Source organism: Nesoenas mayeri (genome assembly GCF_963082525.1).
Source record: "Nesoenas mayeri genome assembly, contig: SCAFFOLD_123, whole genome shotgun sequence".
Lineage (NCBI taxonomy): Eukaryota > Metazoa > Chordata > Aves > Columbiformes > Columbidae > Nesoenas > Nesoenas mayeri.
The window spans coordinates 21335-39282 of NW_027659987.1; the positions used below are offsets into that span (position 1 = coordinate 21335).

General features: G+C 64.5%; 1 protein-coding gene across 1 annotated transcript in view; it reads right to left on the reverse strand.

Moving 5' to 3' along the window:
• Positions 1–17948, reverse strand: part of LOC308052480 (ryanodine receptor 1-like) — a gene marked incomplete at both ends in the record, with an annotated part of 91430 nt that overhangs the window by 21324 nt on the left and 52158 nt on the right. The window contains 18 exon segments of the mRNA XM_080364556.1: positions 1629–1712; positions 2305–2356; positions 3261–3367; positions 3461–3557; positions 3653–3765; positions 4871–5008; positions 6361–6420; positions 6712–6882; positions 8608–8622; positions 9823–9915; positions 10007–10094; positions 11339–11579; positions 12901–12907; positions 12909–12976; positions 12979–13215; positions 14447–14619; positions 15877–15958; positions 16959–17197. Of these exon segments, the coding sequence (XP_080220682.1) occupies positions 1629–1712; positions 2305–2356; positions 3261–3367; positions 3461–3557; positions 3653–3765; positions 4871–5008; positions 6361–6420; positions 6712–6882; positions 8608–8622; positions 9823–9915; positions 10007–10094; positions 11339–11579; positions 12901–12907; positions 12909–12976; positions 12979–13215; positions 14447–14619; positions 15877–15958; positions 16959–17197 (2065 nt within the window).

Here is a 17948-nt window from a genome sequence, read left to right on the forward strand (position 1 = left end):
CACGGGGGGGTTAGAGAGCTCATGGGGGGGTTATAGAGCTCATTTGGGGGGGCACGGAGCTCATGGAGGGGTTATAGAGCTCATGGGGGGGTCATAGAGCTCATGAGGGGTTACAGAGCTCATAGGGGTGATAGAGCTCATGGAGGGTTATAGAGCTCATGGAGGGATTATAGAGCTCATGGGGTGGGCACAGAGCTCATGGGGGTTATAGAGCTCATGGGGTGGGCACAGAGCTCATGGAGGTTATAGAGCTCATGGGGGGGTCATAGAGCATATGGGGGGGTCAGAGAGCTCATGGGGGTGATAGAGCTCATGGAGGGGTTATAGAGCTCATGGGGGGGTCATAGAGCTCATGGGGGGATTATAGAGCTCATGAGAGGTTATAGAGCTCATAGGGGTGATAGAGCTCATGGAGGGGTTATAGAGCTCATGGGGGGGTTATAGAGCTCATGGGGGGGTTATAGAGCTCAATGGGGTTTATAGAGCTCATGGGGGGGTCACAGAGCTCATGTGGGTTATAGAGCTCATTGGGGGGGTCATAGAGCTCATATGGGGGGGCACAGAGCTCATGGGGGGGGTTATAGAGCTCATGGGGGGTTACAGAGCTCATGGAGGGGTTATAGAGCTCATGGGGGGGTTATAGAGCTCATTTGGGGGGCACAGAGCTCATGGGGAAGTTATAGAGCTCATAGGGGGCACAGAGCTCATGGAGGGGTTATAGAGCTCATAGGGGGCACAGAGCTCATGTGGGTTATAGAGCTCATGGGGTGGGCACAGAGCTCATGGGAGTTATAGAGCTCATGGGGGGGTCATAGAGCACATGGGGGGGTCAGAGAGCTCATGGGGGTGATAGAGCTCATGGAGGGGTTATAGAGCTCATGGGGGGGTCATAGAGCTCATGGGGGGCACAGAGCACATGGGGGGGATTATAGAGCTCATGAGGGGTTATAGAGCTCATAGGGGTGATAGAGCTCATGGAGGGGTTATAGAGCTCATGAGGGGGTTATAGAGCTCATGGGGGGGTTATAGAGCTCAATGGGGTTTATAGAGCTCATGGGGGGGTTATAGAGCTCATTTGGGGGCCACAGAGCTCATGTGGGTTATAGAGCTCATTGGGGGGGTCATAGAGCTCATATGGGGGGGCACAGAGCTCATGGGGGTTACAGAGCTCATGGAGGGGTTATAGAGCTCATGGGGGGGTTATAGAGCTCATTTGGGGGGCACAGAGCTCATGGGGAAGTTATAGAGCTCATAGGGGGCACAGAGCTCATGGAGGGGTTATAGAGCTCATAGGGGGCACAGAGCTCATGTGGGTTATAGAGCTCATTGTGGGGGTCACAGAGCTCATGGAGGTTATAGAGCTCATGGGGGTTATAGAGCTCATTGTGGGGGTTATAGAGCTCATAGGGGGGTCATGGAGCACATGGGGGGGTCAGAGAGCTCATGGGGGTGATAGAGCTCATGGAGGGGTTATAGAGCTCGTGGGGGGGTTATAGAGCTCATGGGGGGGTCATAGAGCACATGGGGGGATTATAGAGCTCATGGGGGGGTTATAGAGCTCATAGGGCGTTATAGAGCTCATGGGGGGGTCACAGAGCACATGGGGGGTCAGGGCCCCCCCCCCCCACCTCAAACGAGCCCTCAGCTTCTTCCTCCTCCTTCTCGTCCTCCTTCTTCTCCTCTTCCTCTTCCCCTTCCTCAATATGGCAGCTCTGGGGGGGCACACATGAGCCAGGGGGGCCCACTTGAGGTCCCCCCCCAGCACCATCCTGGGGACACCCCCCAATCAATGGGGACACCCCCCAATCCATGGGGACACCTCCAATCAATGGGGTCACCTCCCAATCAATGGGGATACCCCCCAATCAATGGGGACACCCCCCATCGATGGGGACACCCCCCAATCAATGGGGTCACCTCCCAGTCAATGGGGTCACCTCCCAGTCAATGGGGACACCCCCTAGTCAATGGGGACACTCCTAATCAATGGGGACACCTCCGATCCTTGGGGGTTCCTCCAATCAATGGGGACACCCCCCAATCCTCAGGGACAACCCCAATCCCTGGGGACACCCCCTAATCAATGGGGACACCTCCCAGTCAATGAGGACACCCCCCAATCCCTGAGGACACCCCCCAATCAATGGGGACACCCCCCAATCCTTGGGGACACTCCCTAATCAATGGGGACACCCCCAAGTCAATGGGGACACCTTCCAGTCAATAGGGACACCCCCCAATCCCTGAGGACACCCCCAATCCATGGGGACACCCCCAATCCGGTGTGGGGGGGTCGGGCCCCACCTTGGCCATGATGCCAGCGTACGCCATGTACAAATGATCCTTCTCCAGCTTACTGTGGGGGGGACATGGCTCAAAATAGAGGCACTGGGACCCCCCCAGCACGGGGGGACCCAGGAGTGCCCCCCACCTGCTGTGTGACTCCCCCCATTCCCAGGTGTGTCCCCCCCATTCCCCAGGTGTGTCCCCCCTCTTCCCCAGGTGTGTACCCCCCTATTTCCAGGTGTCTCCCCCATTCCCCAGGTGCCCCCCCCATTCCCAGGTGTGTCCCCCCCATTTCCCAGGTGTGTCTCCCCCATTCCCCAGGTGTCCCCCCCATTCCCAGGTGTGTCCCCCCTCCCCAGGTGTGTCCCCCCCACCCATCAGATGTGTTCCCCCCTCCCCAGGTGTGTCCCCCCTCAATGTGTCCCCCCTTCCTCAATGTGTCCCCCCCTCCCCAGGTGTGTCCCCCCTGGTGTGTCCCCCCCATTCCCAGGTGTGTGTCCCCCCCTCCCCAGGTGTGTCCTCCCCGCTATGTGTCCCCCCTCCCCAGGTGTCCCCCCCTCCCCAGGTGTGTGTCCCCCCATTCTCCAGGTGTGTGTCCCCCCATTCCCAGGTGTGTGTCCCCCCACCATGTGTCCCCCCCTCCTCAGGTGCCCCCCCCTCCCCAGGTGTGTCCCCCCCATTCTCCAGGTGTGTGTCCCCCCCATTCTCCAGGTGTGTTCCCCCCCCATTCCCAGGTGTGTCTCCCTCTCCTCAATGTGTCCCCCCGATTCCCCAGGTGTGTCCCCCCCCAACAAGGTGTCACCCCCCAGTTGTCCCCCCTCCCCAATTGTCCCCCCTCCCCAGGTGTCCCTCCAGGTGTGTCCCACTCAGGTGTGTCCCCCCCTCCCCAGGTGTGTCCTCCCCCCCATGTGTCCCCCCTCCATGTGTCCCCCCCTCCCCAGGTGTCCCCCCCTCCCCAGGTGTGTCCCCCCCACCTCTTCTCGGTGAGCGCCGTGCGGCTGAAGTGCAGGATGAGCTGGTGCAGCGGGTCCGGCTTCTTGTCCTGCTCTTCCTCCTCCTCCTCCTCCTCCTCCCCGGGCTTCTGCCTCGGCCACCAGCACAGGGTCACCCCAAAGCCCTGACCCCCCAAAACCCCCCCGGACCCCCCAAAACCCCCTAAACCCCCCCAGCTCACCGAGAGGTCGTCGATCATGCGATCCTCAAAGGGATGCTCCTCGGGGAGCAGCCAGGACAGCTTGTACCCCTCCAGGAACATGTTACAGGCGCGGTGCCTGGGGGAAGGGGGACACACGGAAAATGGGGGGGTCACGGGGTGGCTGGGACCCCCCCGGTGACCCCCGTGGCTCCCGGTGGCCCCCGGTCCCACCTGGGCAGGTTGTAGAGCGGCGTCATGCGGAAACAGGCGACCACGGCGCGGCGGCGCTGCTTGGACAGCAGCTTGTGCCACACCGCCTTCTTGGACTTGTAGGGGTGCTCCGTCTGGGGGGGGGGACACGGTGACCCCCCCGGATCACATAGGGACCCCCAGACACTCCCCCAGATCAACCAGAGACCCCCAGGACTCCCCCAGATCAGCCAGGGCCTTCTCGGACTTGTAGGGGTGCTCCGTCTTGGGGGGGAACCCGGTGACCCCTCCCGATCACACAGGGACCCCCAGGACCCCCAAAGACACCCCCGGATCACCCCAGGACCCCAAACATGACCCCAGATCACCCAGGGCCTTCTTGGACTTGTAGGGGTGCTCCGTCTGGGGGGGGGACACGGTGACCCCCCCTGGATCACACAGGGACCCCCAAGACCCCCACAGACCCCCCAGGACCCCCAGAGACACCCCAGGACCCCCAGAGACACCCCTGAATCACCCAGAGACCCCCCCAGATCACTCAGGGCCTTCTTGGACTTGTAGGGGTGCTCCGTCTTGGGGGGGATACGGTGACCCCCCCGGATCACACAGGGACCCCCAGGACCCCCATAGACACCCCCGGATCACCCAGAGACCCCCAGGACCCCCCCAGATCACCCAGGGCCTTCTTGGACTTGTAGGGGTGCTCCGTCTAGGGGGGGGACACGGTGACCCCCCCGGATTACACAGGGACCCCCAGAGACGCCCCCAAATCACCCAGGGACCCGCCCAGAACCCCCAGAGACACCCCCGGATCACTCAGAGAGCCCCAGAGACCCCCACAGACACCCATGGAACCCCAGAGACACCCCCAGATCACCCAAGGCCTTCTTGGACTTGTAGGGGTGCTCCATCTGGGGGGGGGCAGCTCGGTGACACCCCCAGATCACCCAGGGACCCCCAGGTATCCCCCAGGACCCCCCCAGACCTGCTTGAGGTGGTAGAGCACGGCCAACACCTCCTGCACCCCAGGGACCCCCAGACATCCCCAGGACCCCCGAGGACCCCCCCAGGACCCTTCTGGGACCCCCAGGACCCTTGTGGGACCCCCAGACCTGCTCGAGGTGGTAGAGCACGGTCGATACCTCCTGCACCCCAGGGACCCCCAGACATCCCCAGGACCCCCCAGGGACCCCTCAGGACCCTTGTGGGACCCCCAGGACCCTTGTGGGACCCCCAGACCTGCTCGAGGTGGTAGAGCACGGCCGACACCTCCTGCACCCTGCGCACGACCTTGTCGGGGCTGTCCGAGTCCTCGGCCCTGCCGGCCATGGCGCGGTACAGATCCAGCTGCCAGCGCAGCGCCGCGCTGTTCTCGCACTGCGGGGGACACGGGACATCATGGGGACATGGGACATCATGGGGACATGGGGACACACATGGGGACATGGTGACCACGGGTGGTACAGATCCAGCTGCCAGCGCAGCGCCGCGCTGTTCTCGCACTGCGGGGGACACAGGACATCATGGGGACACGGGACATCATGGGGACATGGGGACACACATGGGGACATGGGGGACACGGGGGACATGGTGACCGCGGGCGGTACAGATCCAGCTGCCAGCGCAGCGCCGCGCTGTTCTCGCACTGCGGGGGGACATGGGACATGGGGACACGGGGGACACCGTGACCGTGGGGACACGAGGACATGGGGACACACACGGGGACATGGGGGCACGGGGGACACTGTGACCGCGGGGACATGGGGACACACACAGGGACACCGTGACATGGAGACAGGGGGACATGGTGACCGCGGGCGGTACAGATCCAGCTGCCAGCACAGCGCCGCGCTGTTCTCGCACTGCGGGGGGACACGGGACATCATGGGGACATGGGGACACACACAGGGACACCGTGACCACGAGGACACGGGGGACATGGTGACCGCGGGCGGTATAGAGCCAGCTGCCAGCGCAGCGCCGCGCTGTTCTCGCACTGCAGGGGACACGGGACATCATGGGGACACGGGGACACACACGGGGACACGGGGGACACCGTGACTGTGGGGACACGGGGACATGGGGACACACACGGGGACATGGGGACATGGTGACCGCGGGCGGTACAGAGCCAGCTGCCAGCGCAGCGCCGCGCTGTTCTCGCACTGCGGGGGGCCATGGGGACATCATGGGGAGATGGGGACACACATGGGGACACACACGGGGACACACACGGGGACATGGTGACCGCGGGCGGTACAGAGCCAGCTGCCAGCGCAGCGCCGCGCTGTTCTCACACTGCGGGAGGGACACGGGACACGGGGACACGGGGACAGACACGGGGACATGGTGACCGCGGGGACATGGGGACACACAAGGTGACACCGTGACCACGGGGACACGGGGACATGGGGACACACACGGGGACACGGGGGACACCATGACCACAGGGACATGGGGACACACATGGGGACACCGTGACCATGGGGACACGGGGACACACATGGGGACACCGTGACTGCAGGGACACAGGGACACACATGGGCATATGGGGGACACAGGGGACACCGTGACCATGGGGACATGGGGACACACATGGAGACATGGGGGACACAGGGGACACCGTGACCGTGAGGACACGGGAGACATGGTGACCGCGGGGACACAGGGACATGGGGACCGAGGGGACATGCTGGGGACCGAGGGGACATGGGGACAGGCCACCTCACCTTGCCCTGCAGGTGCAGGTTGTTGTTGAGGAACTCGCGCACCTCCTCGTCCGTGTCCTTCTGCAATGGGACACGACAGGGACACGTCAGGGATGTCCCCAAACCCGGGATGTCCCCAACCCCCGGGATGTCCCCAACCCCAGGCTGTCGCCACGCCCCCGGGCTGTCCCCAACCCCCCGGGATGTCCCCAACCCCAGGGATGTCCCCAACCCCCCGGGCTGTCCCCAACCCCGGGATGTCCCCAACCCCCCGGATGTCCCCAACCCCAGGATGTCCCCAACCCCAGGATGTCCCCAACCCCCGGGAAGTCCCCAACCCTGTGATGTCCCCAAGGCCCCCGTGGCACCCACCAGGGCGTAGCGGCCCTTGGCCAGGCTGATGAGCTCCTGGTCGCTGGGCGAGCACATGTTGAGCCCCACGGGCAGCATCTTCTTCAGCGTGGCCACGATGAGCGACGTCTGCACCGAGTACCGGTCCCCCCGCCGCTTCTTCTTGGTGCGCTCCTGCTCCGAGCCCCCCCCCTGCGGGACAGGGACATCAGGGACACCGTCCCCAACAGGGACATCAGGGACACCAATCCCAACAGGGACACCAGGGACACCATCCCCAACAGGGACACCAATCCCAACAGGGACATCAGGGACACCATCCCCGATAGGGACACCAGGGACACCATCCCCAACAGGGACACCAATCCCAACAGGGACATCAGGGACACCATCCCCGATAGGGACACCAGGGACACCATCCCCAACAGGGACACCAATCCCAACAGGGACATCAGGGACACCATCCCCAATAGGGACACCAGGGACACCATCCCGGACAGGGACATCAGGGCCACCACCCCCAACAGGGACATCAGGGACACCACCATGGACAGGGACACCAGGGACACCATCCCCAACAGGGACACCAGGGCCACCACCATGGACAGGGACACCAGGGACACCACCATGGACAGGGACACCAGGGACACCACCCCCAACAGGGACACCATGGGGACATGAGGGATTGGGGAAATTATGGTTTGGGGGCAGCGGGGATGGGGACAGTGGGGATGGGGGACAGCGGGGATGGGGACAGCGGGGATTGGGGACAGTAGGGATGGGGACAGCAGGGGATGGGGACAGCAGGGGATGGGGACAGCGGGGATGGGGGACATCAGGGATTGGGGACAGTGGGGATGGGGGACAGCGGGGACGGGGACGGCGGGGATGGGGACAGCGGGGATGGGGACAGCAGGGACGGGGAACAGCAGGGACGGGGACAGCGGGGATGGGGACAGCGGGGATGGGGACGGCGGGGACGGGGGACAGCAGGGACGGGGGACAGCAGGGACGGGGACAGCGGGGACGGGGACAGCGGGGACGGGGACAGCGGGGATGGGGACGGCGGGGATGGGGACATCAGGGATTGGGGACAGTAGGGATGGGGACAGCGGGGATGGGGGACAGTGGGGATGGGGGACAGTGGGGATGGGGACAGCGGGGATGGGGACGGCGGGGATGGGGACATCAGGGATTGGGGACAGTAGGGATGGGGACAGCGGGGATGGGGGACAGCGGGGATGGGGACAGCGGGGATGGGGACAGTGGGGATGGGGGACAGTGGGGATGGGGACAGCGGGGATGGGGGACAGCGGGGATGGGGACAGTAGGGATGGGGACAGTGGGGATGGGGGACAGTGGGGATGGGGACAGCGGGGATGGGGGACATCAGGGATTGGGGACAGTAGGGATGGGGACAGCGGGGACGGGGGACAGTGGGGATGGGGACAGCGGGGATGGGGACGGCGGGGATGGGGACATCAGGGATTGGGGACAGTAGGGATGGGGACAGCGGGGATGGGGGACAGCGGGGATGGGGACAGCGGGGATGGGGACAGTGGGGATGGGGGACAGTGGGGATGGGGACAGCGGGGATGGGGGACATCAGGGATTGGGGACAGTAGGGATGGGGACAGCGGGGACGGGGGACAGCGGGGATGGGGACAGCGAGGATGGGGACAGTAGGGATGGGGACAGCGGGGATGGGGGACAGCGGGGATGGGGACAGTAGGGATGGGGACAGTGGGGATGGGGGACAGTGGGGATGGGGGACAGTGGGGATGGGGACAGCGGGGATGGGGACAGCGGGGCCAGGACCCTGGTGCCACAGCAGAGGTCCCTGGGGGTGTCCCCGGGGGTGTCCCTGGGGGTGTCCCCGGGGGTGTCCCCGGGTCCCCCGCCCGTGTCCCCGCTAACCTGGCCGTCTCCGGACTGCGCGCCAGCACCCGCAGCCAAGGGCAGGAGAGAACAGACAGCGTCAGGCCCCGGCCCCGTGTCCCCGGCGGAACTTGGGGGGCCCGGCGGGATTAGGGGGGTTGGGGGCAGCAGGGGGGGTGGGAGGGATGGAAACATCCGGTTTTGGAGGAGGTTGGGGGGTTTTTGGGGGTAGGGAGTGACAGGGGGATTTGGGGTTACCAGGGGGTTGGGAGAGATGGAGATGCTGGGGTTTGGGGGTTCTGGAGGTACCAGGGGGTTGAAAGGGATGGAGCTGTCTGGGTTTGGGGGTTCAAGGGGGGGTTTGGGGTACCAGGGGGTTAGAAGGGATGGAGGTGTCTGGGTTTGGGGGCTCCAGAGGGGTTTGGGGGTTCCAGGGGGGGTTCAGGGCTACCAGGGGTTGTTTTGGGGTACCAGGGGTTGGAATGGATGGAGGTGTCTGGGTTTGGGGGTTCCAGGGGGGGTTTGGGGTACCAGGGGGTTGGAAGGGATGGAGGTGTCTGGATTTGGGGGTTCCAGGGAGGGTTTGGGGGTTCCAGGGGGGTTCAGGGCTACCAGGGGTTGTTTTGGGGTACCAGGGGTTGGAATGGATGGAGGTGTCTGGGTTTGGGGGTTCCAGGGGGGGTTTGGGGTACCAGGGGGTTAGAAGGGATGGAGGTGTCTGGGTTTGGGGGCTCCAGGGGGGTTTGGGGGTTCCAGGGGGGGTTCAGGGCTACCAGGGGTTGTTTTGGGGTACCAGGGGTTGGAATGGATGGAGGTGTCTGGGTTTGGGGGTTCCAGGGGGGGTTTGGGGTACCAGGGGGTTGGAAGGGATGGAGGTGTCTGGATTTGGGGGTTCCAGGGGGGGTTCAGGGCTACCAGGGGTTGTTTTGGGGTACCAGGGGTTGGAATGGATGGAGGTGTCTGGGTTTGGGGGTTCCAGGGGGGGTTTGGGGTACCAGGGGGTTGGAAGGGATGTAGGTGTCTGGATTTGGGGGTTCCAGGGAGGGTTTGGGGGTTCCAGGTGTGTTGGGGGCACCAGGGGGTTGGGACGGAGGTATCTGGGTTTGGGGGGGTTTGGGGTACCAGCAGTTTGGAAGGGATGGAGATGTCTGGGTTTGGGGTTTCCGGGGGGGGTTTGGGGGGCGCTGGGGGGGGTGCAGGAGGAGGGGTGTCGGGGCACCATGCGGGACGTTGGGGTGCAGAGGGCGCCCCCACCTTGGCCATCTTGCTCTTGCTGTCGGCCGTCAGGAACGACATGTTGTTGATCTCGTTCTGCACCACGAAGTTCTGCTCCTCGCGCTTGAAGTTCTGCCGGGGGGGACACACACAAAAACGGGGGGCTGAGCGACCCCCCGCGCCCCCCCCGCCATTCCCAGTGCCCCCAGTGCCCCCCACTCACATGGGACTTGGACCAGTAGATGAAGACCTCGCCCACCATGCGGAACAGCTCCTCCGCGTCCTCGTTGGGCTCCGTCAGCCACTTGGCCCTGGGTCCCCACGGCCACCGTCAGTGGGTCCCCGTGGCCACCAACGGGTCACCGTGGCCACCACCATTGGGTCCCTCGGGCACCACTCTTGGGTCCCCATGATCATCATCAATGGGTTCTCATGGTCACCACCATTGGGTCCCCATGATCACCATCAACGGGTTCCATGGCCACTGCCATTGGGTCCCTGGGGCCATCACTCTTAGTTCCCCATGATCACCACCAATGGGTCCCATGGCCACCACCATTGGGTCCCCATGATCACCACCAATGGGTCCCATGGCCACCACCATTGGGTCCCCATGACCACCACCATTGGGTCCCCATGATCACCACCAATGGGTCCCATGGCCACCACCATTGGGTCCCCATGATCACCACCATTGGGTCCCATGGCCACCACCATTGGGTCCCCATGATCACCACCAATAGGTCCCACGGCCACCACCATTGGGTCTCCATGGCCACCACCATTGGGTCCCTGGTGCCACCACTCTTAGATTCCCATGATCATCACCAACAGGTCCCATGACCACCACCATTGGGTCCCCATGATCACCATCAATGGGTCCCATGGCCACCACCATTGGGTACCCATGATCACCATCAACGGGTCCCATGGCCACCACCATTGGGTACCCATGATCACCACCAACGGGTCCCATGGCCACCACCATTGGGTCCCTGGTGCCATCACTCTTAGATCCCCATGATCACCACCAACGGGTCCCATGGCCACCACCATTGGGTCCCCATGATCACCACCAATAGGTCCCACGGCCACCACCATTGGGTCCCCATGGCTACTACCATTGGGTCTCTGGTGCCACCACTCTTAGGTCCCCATGATCACCACCAATGGGTCCCATGGCCACCGCTCTTAGGTCCTCATAATCACCATCAACAGGTCCCATGGTCACCACTCTTACGTCCCCATGATCACCACCAATGGGTCCCATGGCCACCACCATTGGGTCCCCATGATCACCATCAGTGGGTTCCCATGGCCACCACCATTGGGTCCCTGGTGTCACCACTCTTAGATCCCCATGATCACCACCAACGGGTCCCATGGCCACCACCATTGGGTCCCCGTGATCACCATCAATGGGATCCCATGGCCACCACCACTGGGTCCCCAGGGCCACCAGACATGCCACCCCCACCCCTCCAGCTTTGCCCCCCACCACCTCCCGTGTCCCCCCGTGCTGTCCCCCCAGCTGCCCCCCCACCGTGCCCCTCACCGGCTGTTGTCCACGTAGCGGATGAGCAGCGGGTAGAGCGCGTAGAGGTCCCTGCAGAGCACGGCGAACTCGTCGCGGATGAGCAGCTCGGCCTCCTCGCCCTCGGCCTTGGCCTCCATGCGCAGCTGCTCCTCCTCGGCCACCACCTTCCCCGCGCGCTTCTTCAGCTTCTCCAGCGTGGGGATGAAGTGCGAGCGCAGCAGCTCCGGCCGCGCGCGGCTCACGATGGGCTGCGCGAACACTGCGGGGGACGCCAACGGCACGTTGAGACCCACCCGGGGCCACCAGCGTCACCCCAAAACCCACAAGAGCCACCAGCGTCATCCACGGGATCACCCAGGGCCACCAACGTCACATTGAGATCCACCCGGGGCCACCAACATCACATTGAGATCCACCCGGGGCCACCAGCATCATCCACGGGATCACCTGGGGCCACCAACATCACACTGAGATCCACCCGGGGCCACCAGCATCATCCATGGGATCACCCGGAGCCACCAGCATCACCCCAAAACCCACAAGAGCCACCAGCATCATCCATAGGATCACCCGAGGCCACCAACATCACACTGAGATCCACTCGGGGCCACCAGCATCATCCACGGGATCACCCGGGGCCACCAACATCACATTGAGATCCACCCCAGGGCCACCAGCATCATCCACGGGATCACCCGGGGCCACCAACATCACATTAAGATCCACCCCAGGGCCACCAGTGTCATCCATGGGATCACCCGGAGCCACCATCACCACACCGAGATCCACTCGGGGCCACCAGTGTCATGTTGAGATCCACCCAGGGCCACCAACATCATCCATGGGATGACTCGGAGCCACCAGCATCATCCATGGGATCACTCGGAGCCACCAACATCACATTGAGATCCACCCAGGGCCACTAACATCACATTGAGATCCACCCGGGGTCACCAGCATCATCCCAAAACCCACAAGAGCCACCAGCATCATCCATGGGATCACCCGAGGTCACCAGTGTCACATCAAGATCCACCCAGGGCCACCAACATCACATTGAGATCCACCCGTGGCCACCAGTGTCACATTGAGATCCACCCGTGGCCACCAGCATCACCCCAAAACCCACAAATGCCACCACCATCACCCTGTGGACAACTCCAAGTTCCACCAATATCATCCCAAGACCCCCAAGTGCCATCCTAAGACCTCCAAGCACCACCAACCTCATCCCAAGACCAACAAGCCCCACCAGCACCACCTCAAGACCCCCGAGTGCCATCCTAAGACCCCCAAGTGCCACCAGCACCACCCGAAGACCCACAAGTGCTACCAGCACCATCCCAAGACCCCCAAGTGCCATCCTAACACCCCCAAGCGCCCCCAGCCTCCCCAGACCCCCAAGTGCCACCAGCACCACCCCAAGACCCAGAAGTGCTACCAGCACCACCTCAAGACCCCCAAGTGCCACCAGCACCACGTCAAGACCCCCAAGTGCCATCCTAAGACCCTCAAGTGCCACCAGCACCACCCCAAGACCCCCAAGTGCCATCCTAAGACCCCCCAGCGCCCCAGCCCACCTGCCAGGCGCTTCATCCAGGAGGCCTCGTCGATGCCCAGGTTGTTGACCAGGATGCGCAGGATGTTGCCCAGCAGCGCGTTGAGGTGCTGGCCGGTGACGCCGGTGGCCCAGGGCCCGCGGGGGACGGTGTCGGGGCCGCGCTCCCACCAGCGCGGCAGGTAGTTGCAGAGCATGGGCAGCGTCACCTCGATGACGTGCGGCATCTCCGTGTAGCGCGCGCCCGACTCCGCCAGCCCCCCGATGTCCCGCATGAGCCGCGACAGGTCCGGCACGTCGGGACACATGTCCTGCACGCGGGGGGGCAGCCCCAGGACTGCGGGGACACGGGGTGACATGGGGACATGTGGACATGGCGGATATGGGGACATGGGGTGACATGAGGGATATAGGGACATGGGGGGACATGGGGCAACATAGGGCATGGGGGACACAGGGGACACACGGGGACGCATGGGGACATGTGGGGACACACAGAAGGACACACGTGGGGACACATGGGGACACACGGAGGGACACGTGGGGACACACGGAGGGACACGTGGGGACACACAGAGGGACATGTGGGGACACGTGGGGACACACAGAAGGACACACGTGGGGACACGTGGGGACACACGGAGGGCCACGTGAGGACACACGGAGGGACACGTGGGGACACACGGAGGGACACACAGAGGGACACGTGGGGACCCACGGAGGGACACGGGTGGACACATGGAGGGACACGTGGGGACCCACGGAGGGACACGGAGGGACACACGGAGGGACACGTGGGGACACACAGAGGGACACATGGAGGGACACATGGGGACGCGTGGGGACATACGGAGGAACACGTGGGGGCACACGGAGGGACACGTGGGGACACACGGAGGGACACGTGGGGACACACGGAGGGACACACGGAAGGACACGTGGGGACACATGGAGGGACACACAGAGGGACACGTGGGGACCCACGGAGGGACACGGGTGGACACATGGAGGGACACGTGGGGACCCACGGAGGGACACGGAGGGACACACGGAGGGACACGTGGGGACACACAGAGGGACACATGGAGGGACACATGGGGACGCGTGGGGACATACAGAGGAACACGTGGGGGCACACGGAGGGACACATGGGGACACACGGAGGGACACGTGGGGACACACGGAGGGACACACGGAAGGACACGTGGGGACACATGGAGGGACACACAGAGGGACACGTGGGGACCCACGGAGGGACACGGGTGGACACATGGAGGGACACGTGGGGACTCACGGAGGGACACAGAGGGACACACAGAGGGACACGTGGGGACACACAGAGGGACACATGGAGGGACACATGGGGACGCGTGGGGACATACGGAGGAACACGTGGGGGCACACGGAGGGACACGTGGGGACACATGGAGGGACACACGGAGGGACACGTGGGGACACATGGAGGGACACACAGAGGGACACGTGGGGACCCACGGAGGGACACGGGTGGACACATGGAGGGACACGTGGGGACACACGCAGGGACACGTGGGGACACGTGGGGACACAGGGACATGTGGGGACACGCGTGGGGCCGCGGGGGCACTCACTGGCGCGCTCGCGGGGGCTCTTGGTGCTGTACACCGAGCAGGGGTTGAACTCGTTCAGCTGCGGCTCCAGGAACGCCACCGGGAAGGCGGCGGCGAGACGGGCCAGGCACTCCCCCAGGGCCGGGCGCTGCCTGTGGGGCACCCCATAGCGACCCATGGCACCCCAGAGTGACCCACAGCTCCCCACAGTGACCCACACCAACCCACAGCTCCCCATGGCACCCCACTGTACAGCAGTGGTCAGAAGGGCCAGGCACTCCCCCAGGGCCGGGCGCTGCCTGTGGGGCACCCCATAGCGACCCATGGCACCCCAGAGTGACCCACAGCTCCCCACAGTGACCCACACCAACCCACAGCTCCCCATGGCACCCCACTGTACAGCAGTGGTCAGAAGGGCCAGGCACTCCCCCAGGGCCGGGCGCTGCCTGTGGGGCACCCCATAGCGACCCATGGCACCCCAGAGTGACCCACAGCTCCCCACAGTGACCCACACCAACCCACAGCTCCCCATGGCACCCCACTGTACAGCAGTGGTCAGAAGGGCCAGGCACTCCCCCAGGGCCGGGCGCTGCCTGTGGGGCACCCCATAGCGACCCATGGCACCCCATAGCGCCCCAGAGTGACCCACAGCTCCCCACAGTAACGCACAGCTCCCCATGGCACCCCACTGTACAGCAGTGGTCAGACGGGCCAGGCACTCCCCCAGGGCCGGGCACTGCCTACGGGGCACCCCATAGCGCCCCATAGAGCCCCAGAGCGACCCATGGCACTCCATAGCACCCCATGGCACCCCAGAGTGACCCACAGTCACCCCAGGGTCACAGTCACCCCATGGGCACCTCAAATCCATGGACGGGCCACCCCAGACCCACAGGCAAGCCCAGGGTCACCCCATGTGCACCCCAAATCCATGGGCACCCCAAGGCCACCCTATGGGTACCCCAGACCCATGGGCACCCCAGGGCCACCCCAGACCCACGGTCACCCCAAGGCCACCCCATGGGCACCCCAAATCCATGGGCACCCCAAGGCCACCCCACGGGTACCCCAGACCCATGGTCACCCTAGGGCCACCCCATGGGCACCCCAGACCCATGGTCACCCCAAGGCCACCCCATGGGCACCTCAGGGTCACCCCAGACCCATGGTCACCCCAAGGCCACCCCATGTGCACCTCAGGGTCACCCCAGATCCATGGTCACCCCAAGGCCACCCCATGGGCACCTCAGGGTCACCCCAGACCCACGGTCACCCCAAGGCCACCCCATGTGCACCCCAAATCCATGGGCACCCCAGACCCACGGTCACCCCAGGGCCACCCACAGCCACGTGTCCCGTGTGGGCACGGGGACCCCAGGGGCCAGGCGGGAGGTTTTGGGGCGCCCCACCTCTCCACGTAGGGGTTGCGGGTGGTGCCCAGCGAGTAGATGCTGCTGAGGATGCGGTAGCACGAGACCTGCACATCATCCACTGGGGACGGGGACGGGACACGGGGTCACCGCTGGCCCCGCCCCCTTGTCCCCAACGTGTCCCCTTGTCCCTGCACCCCACACTGCGCCCCCTTGTCCCTAAAGTGTCCCCTTGTCCCTGCTGAGCCCTCGTCCCCAGCATCTGCCCTGGCCCCAGGTGTCCCCACCATGTCCCCTGTCCCCACCACGTCCCCCGTCCCAGGTGTCCCCACCATGTCCCCACCATCTCCCCTGTCCCCAGGTGTCCCCTGTCCCCAGTGTCCACTGTCCCCATCATGCCCCCTGTCCCTGGTGTCCCCAGGTGTCCCCTGTCCCCAGGTGTCCCCATCACACCCCCTGTCCCTGGTGTCCCAGGTGTCCCCGGGTGTCCCCTTGTCCCTGGTGTCCCCGGTGTCCCCAGGTGTCCCCTGTCCCCCGGTGTCCCCATCACACCCCCTGTCCCTGGTGTCCCCTGTCGTCCCCAGGTGTCTCCTGTCCCCAGGTGCCCCCTGTCCCCAGGTGTCCCTGGTGTCCCCTGTCCCCATCACGCCCCCTGTCCCTGGTGTCTCCAGGTGTCCCCTGTCCCCAGGTGTCCCACTCACAGATGATGTCGTCTCCATCACGTCCCCTGTCCCTGGTGTCCCCTGTCTCCAGGTGTCCCCAGTGTCTCCTGTCCCCAGGTGTCCCCTGTCCCCAGGTGTCCCCAGTGTCCCCTGTCCCTGGTGTCCCAGGTGTCCCCGGTGTCCCTGGTGTCCCCAGGTGCCCCTTGTCCCCATCACACCCCCTGTCCTCAGTATCCCCAGTGTCCCCAGTGTCCCCGGTGCCCCATCCTGCTCACGGATGACGTCGTCGCCAAAGCGGTGCTGCGCCAGGTGCTGGAAGAGCGAGGTGAGCACGGGCAGCAGCGCCACCTGTCCCTAGTGTCCCCTGTCCCCATCACACCCCATCTCCATCACACCCCCTGTCCCCGGTGTCCCTGGTGTCCCCTGTCCCTGGTGTCCCCGGTGTCCCATCCTGCTCACGGATGACGTCGTCGCCAAAGCGGTGCTGCGCCAGGTGCTGGAAGAGCGAGGTGAGCACGGGCAGCAGCGCCACGGTGGTGTAGCTGAGGTTCTGCGCCACCCCCTTGACCTGGGTCCGGCTCTGCGTCACCTTCCCCAGCCGCAGGTTCTCCACCATCTTCTCGATGTCCTCGGACGCGCCCTCGAAGAACGAGCGCAGCCCGGCCTTCACGATCTCGGGGCCCGACTTCATCACCGTCCTGGGGACAGGGGACATGGATGTGGCACTGGGGACAGGGGACATGGACACGGCGCTGGGGACGTGGGATATGGGACATGGACACAGTGCTGGGGACATGGGACAGGGGACATGGACACAGTGCTGGGGACGTGGGACATGGACACGGTGCTGGGGACATGGGACATGGACACGGCGCTGGGGATGGGGGACATGGACACAGTGCTGGGGACATGGGACAGGGGACACAGACACAGTGCTGGGGACAGGGGATATGGGACATGGACGCGGCACTGGGGACATGGGATATGGGACACGGACACAGTGCTGGGGACGAGGACATAGGACATGGACACGGCACTGGGGACATGGGATATGGGACATGGACACGGCGCTGGGGACATGGGACAGGGGACATGGACACAGTGCTGGGGACGTGGGACAGGGGACATGGACACAGTGCTGGGGACGTGAGATATGGGACATGGACACAGTGCTGGGGACATGGGACAGGGGACATGGACACAGTGCTGGGGACAGGGGACATGGACACGGCGCTGGGGACATGGGACATGGACACGGCGCTGGGGATGGGGGACATGGACACAGTGCTGGGGACATGAGACAGGGGACACGGACACAGTGCTGGGGACAGGGGATATGGGACATGGACGCAGCACTGGGGACATGGGATATGGGACATGGACACGGCGCTGGGGACGTGGGATATGGGACATGGACACAGTGCTGGGGACATGGGACAGGGGACACGG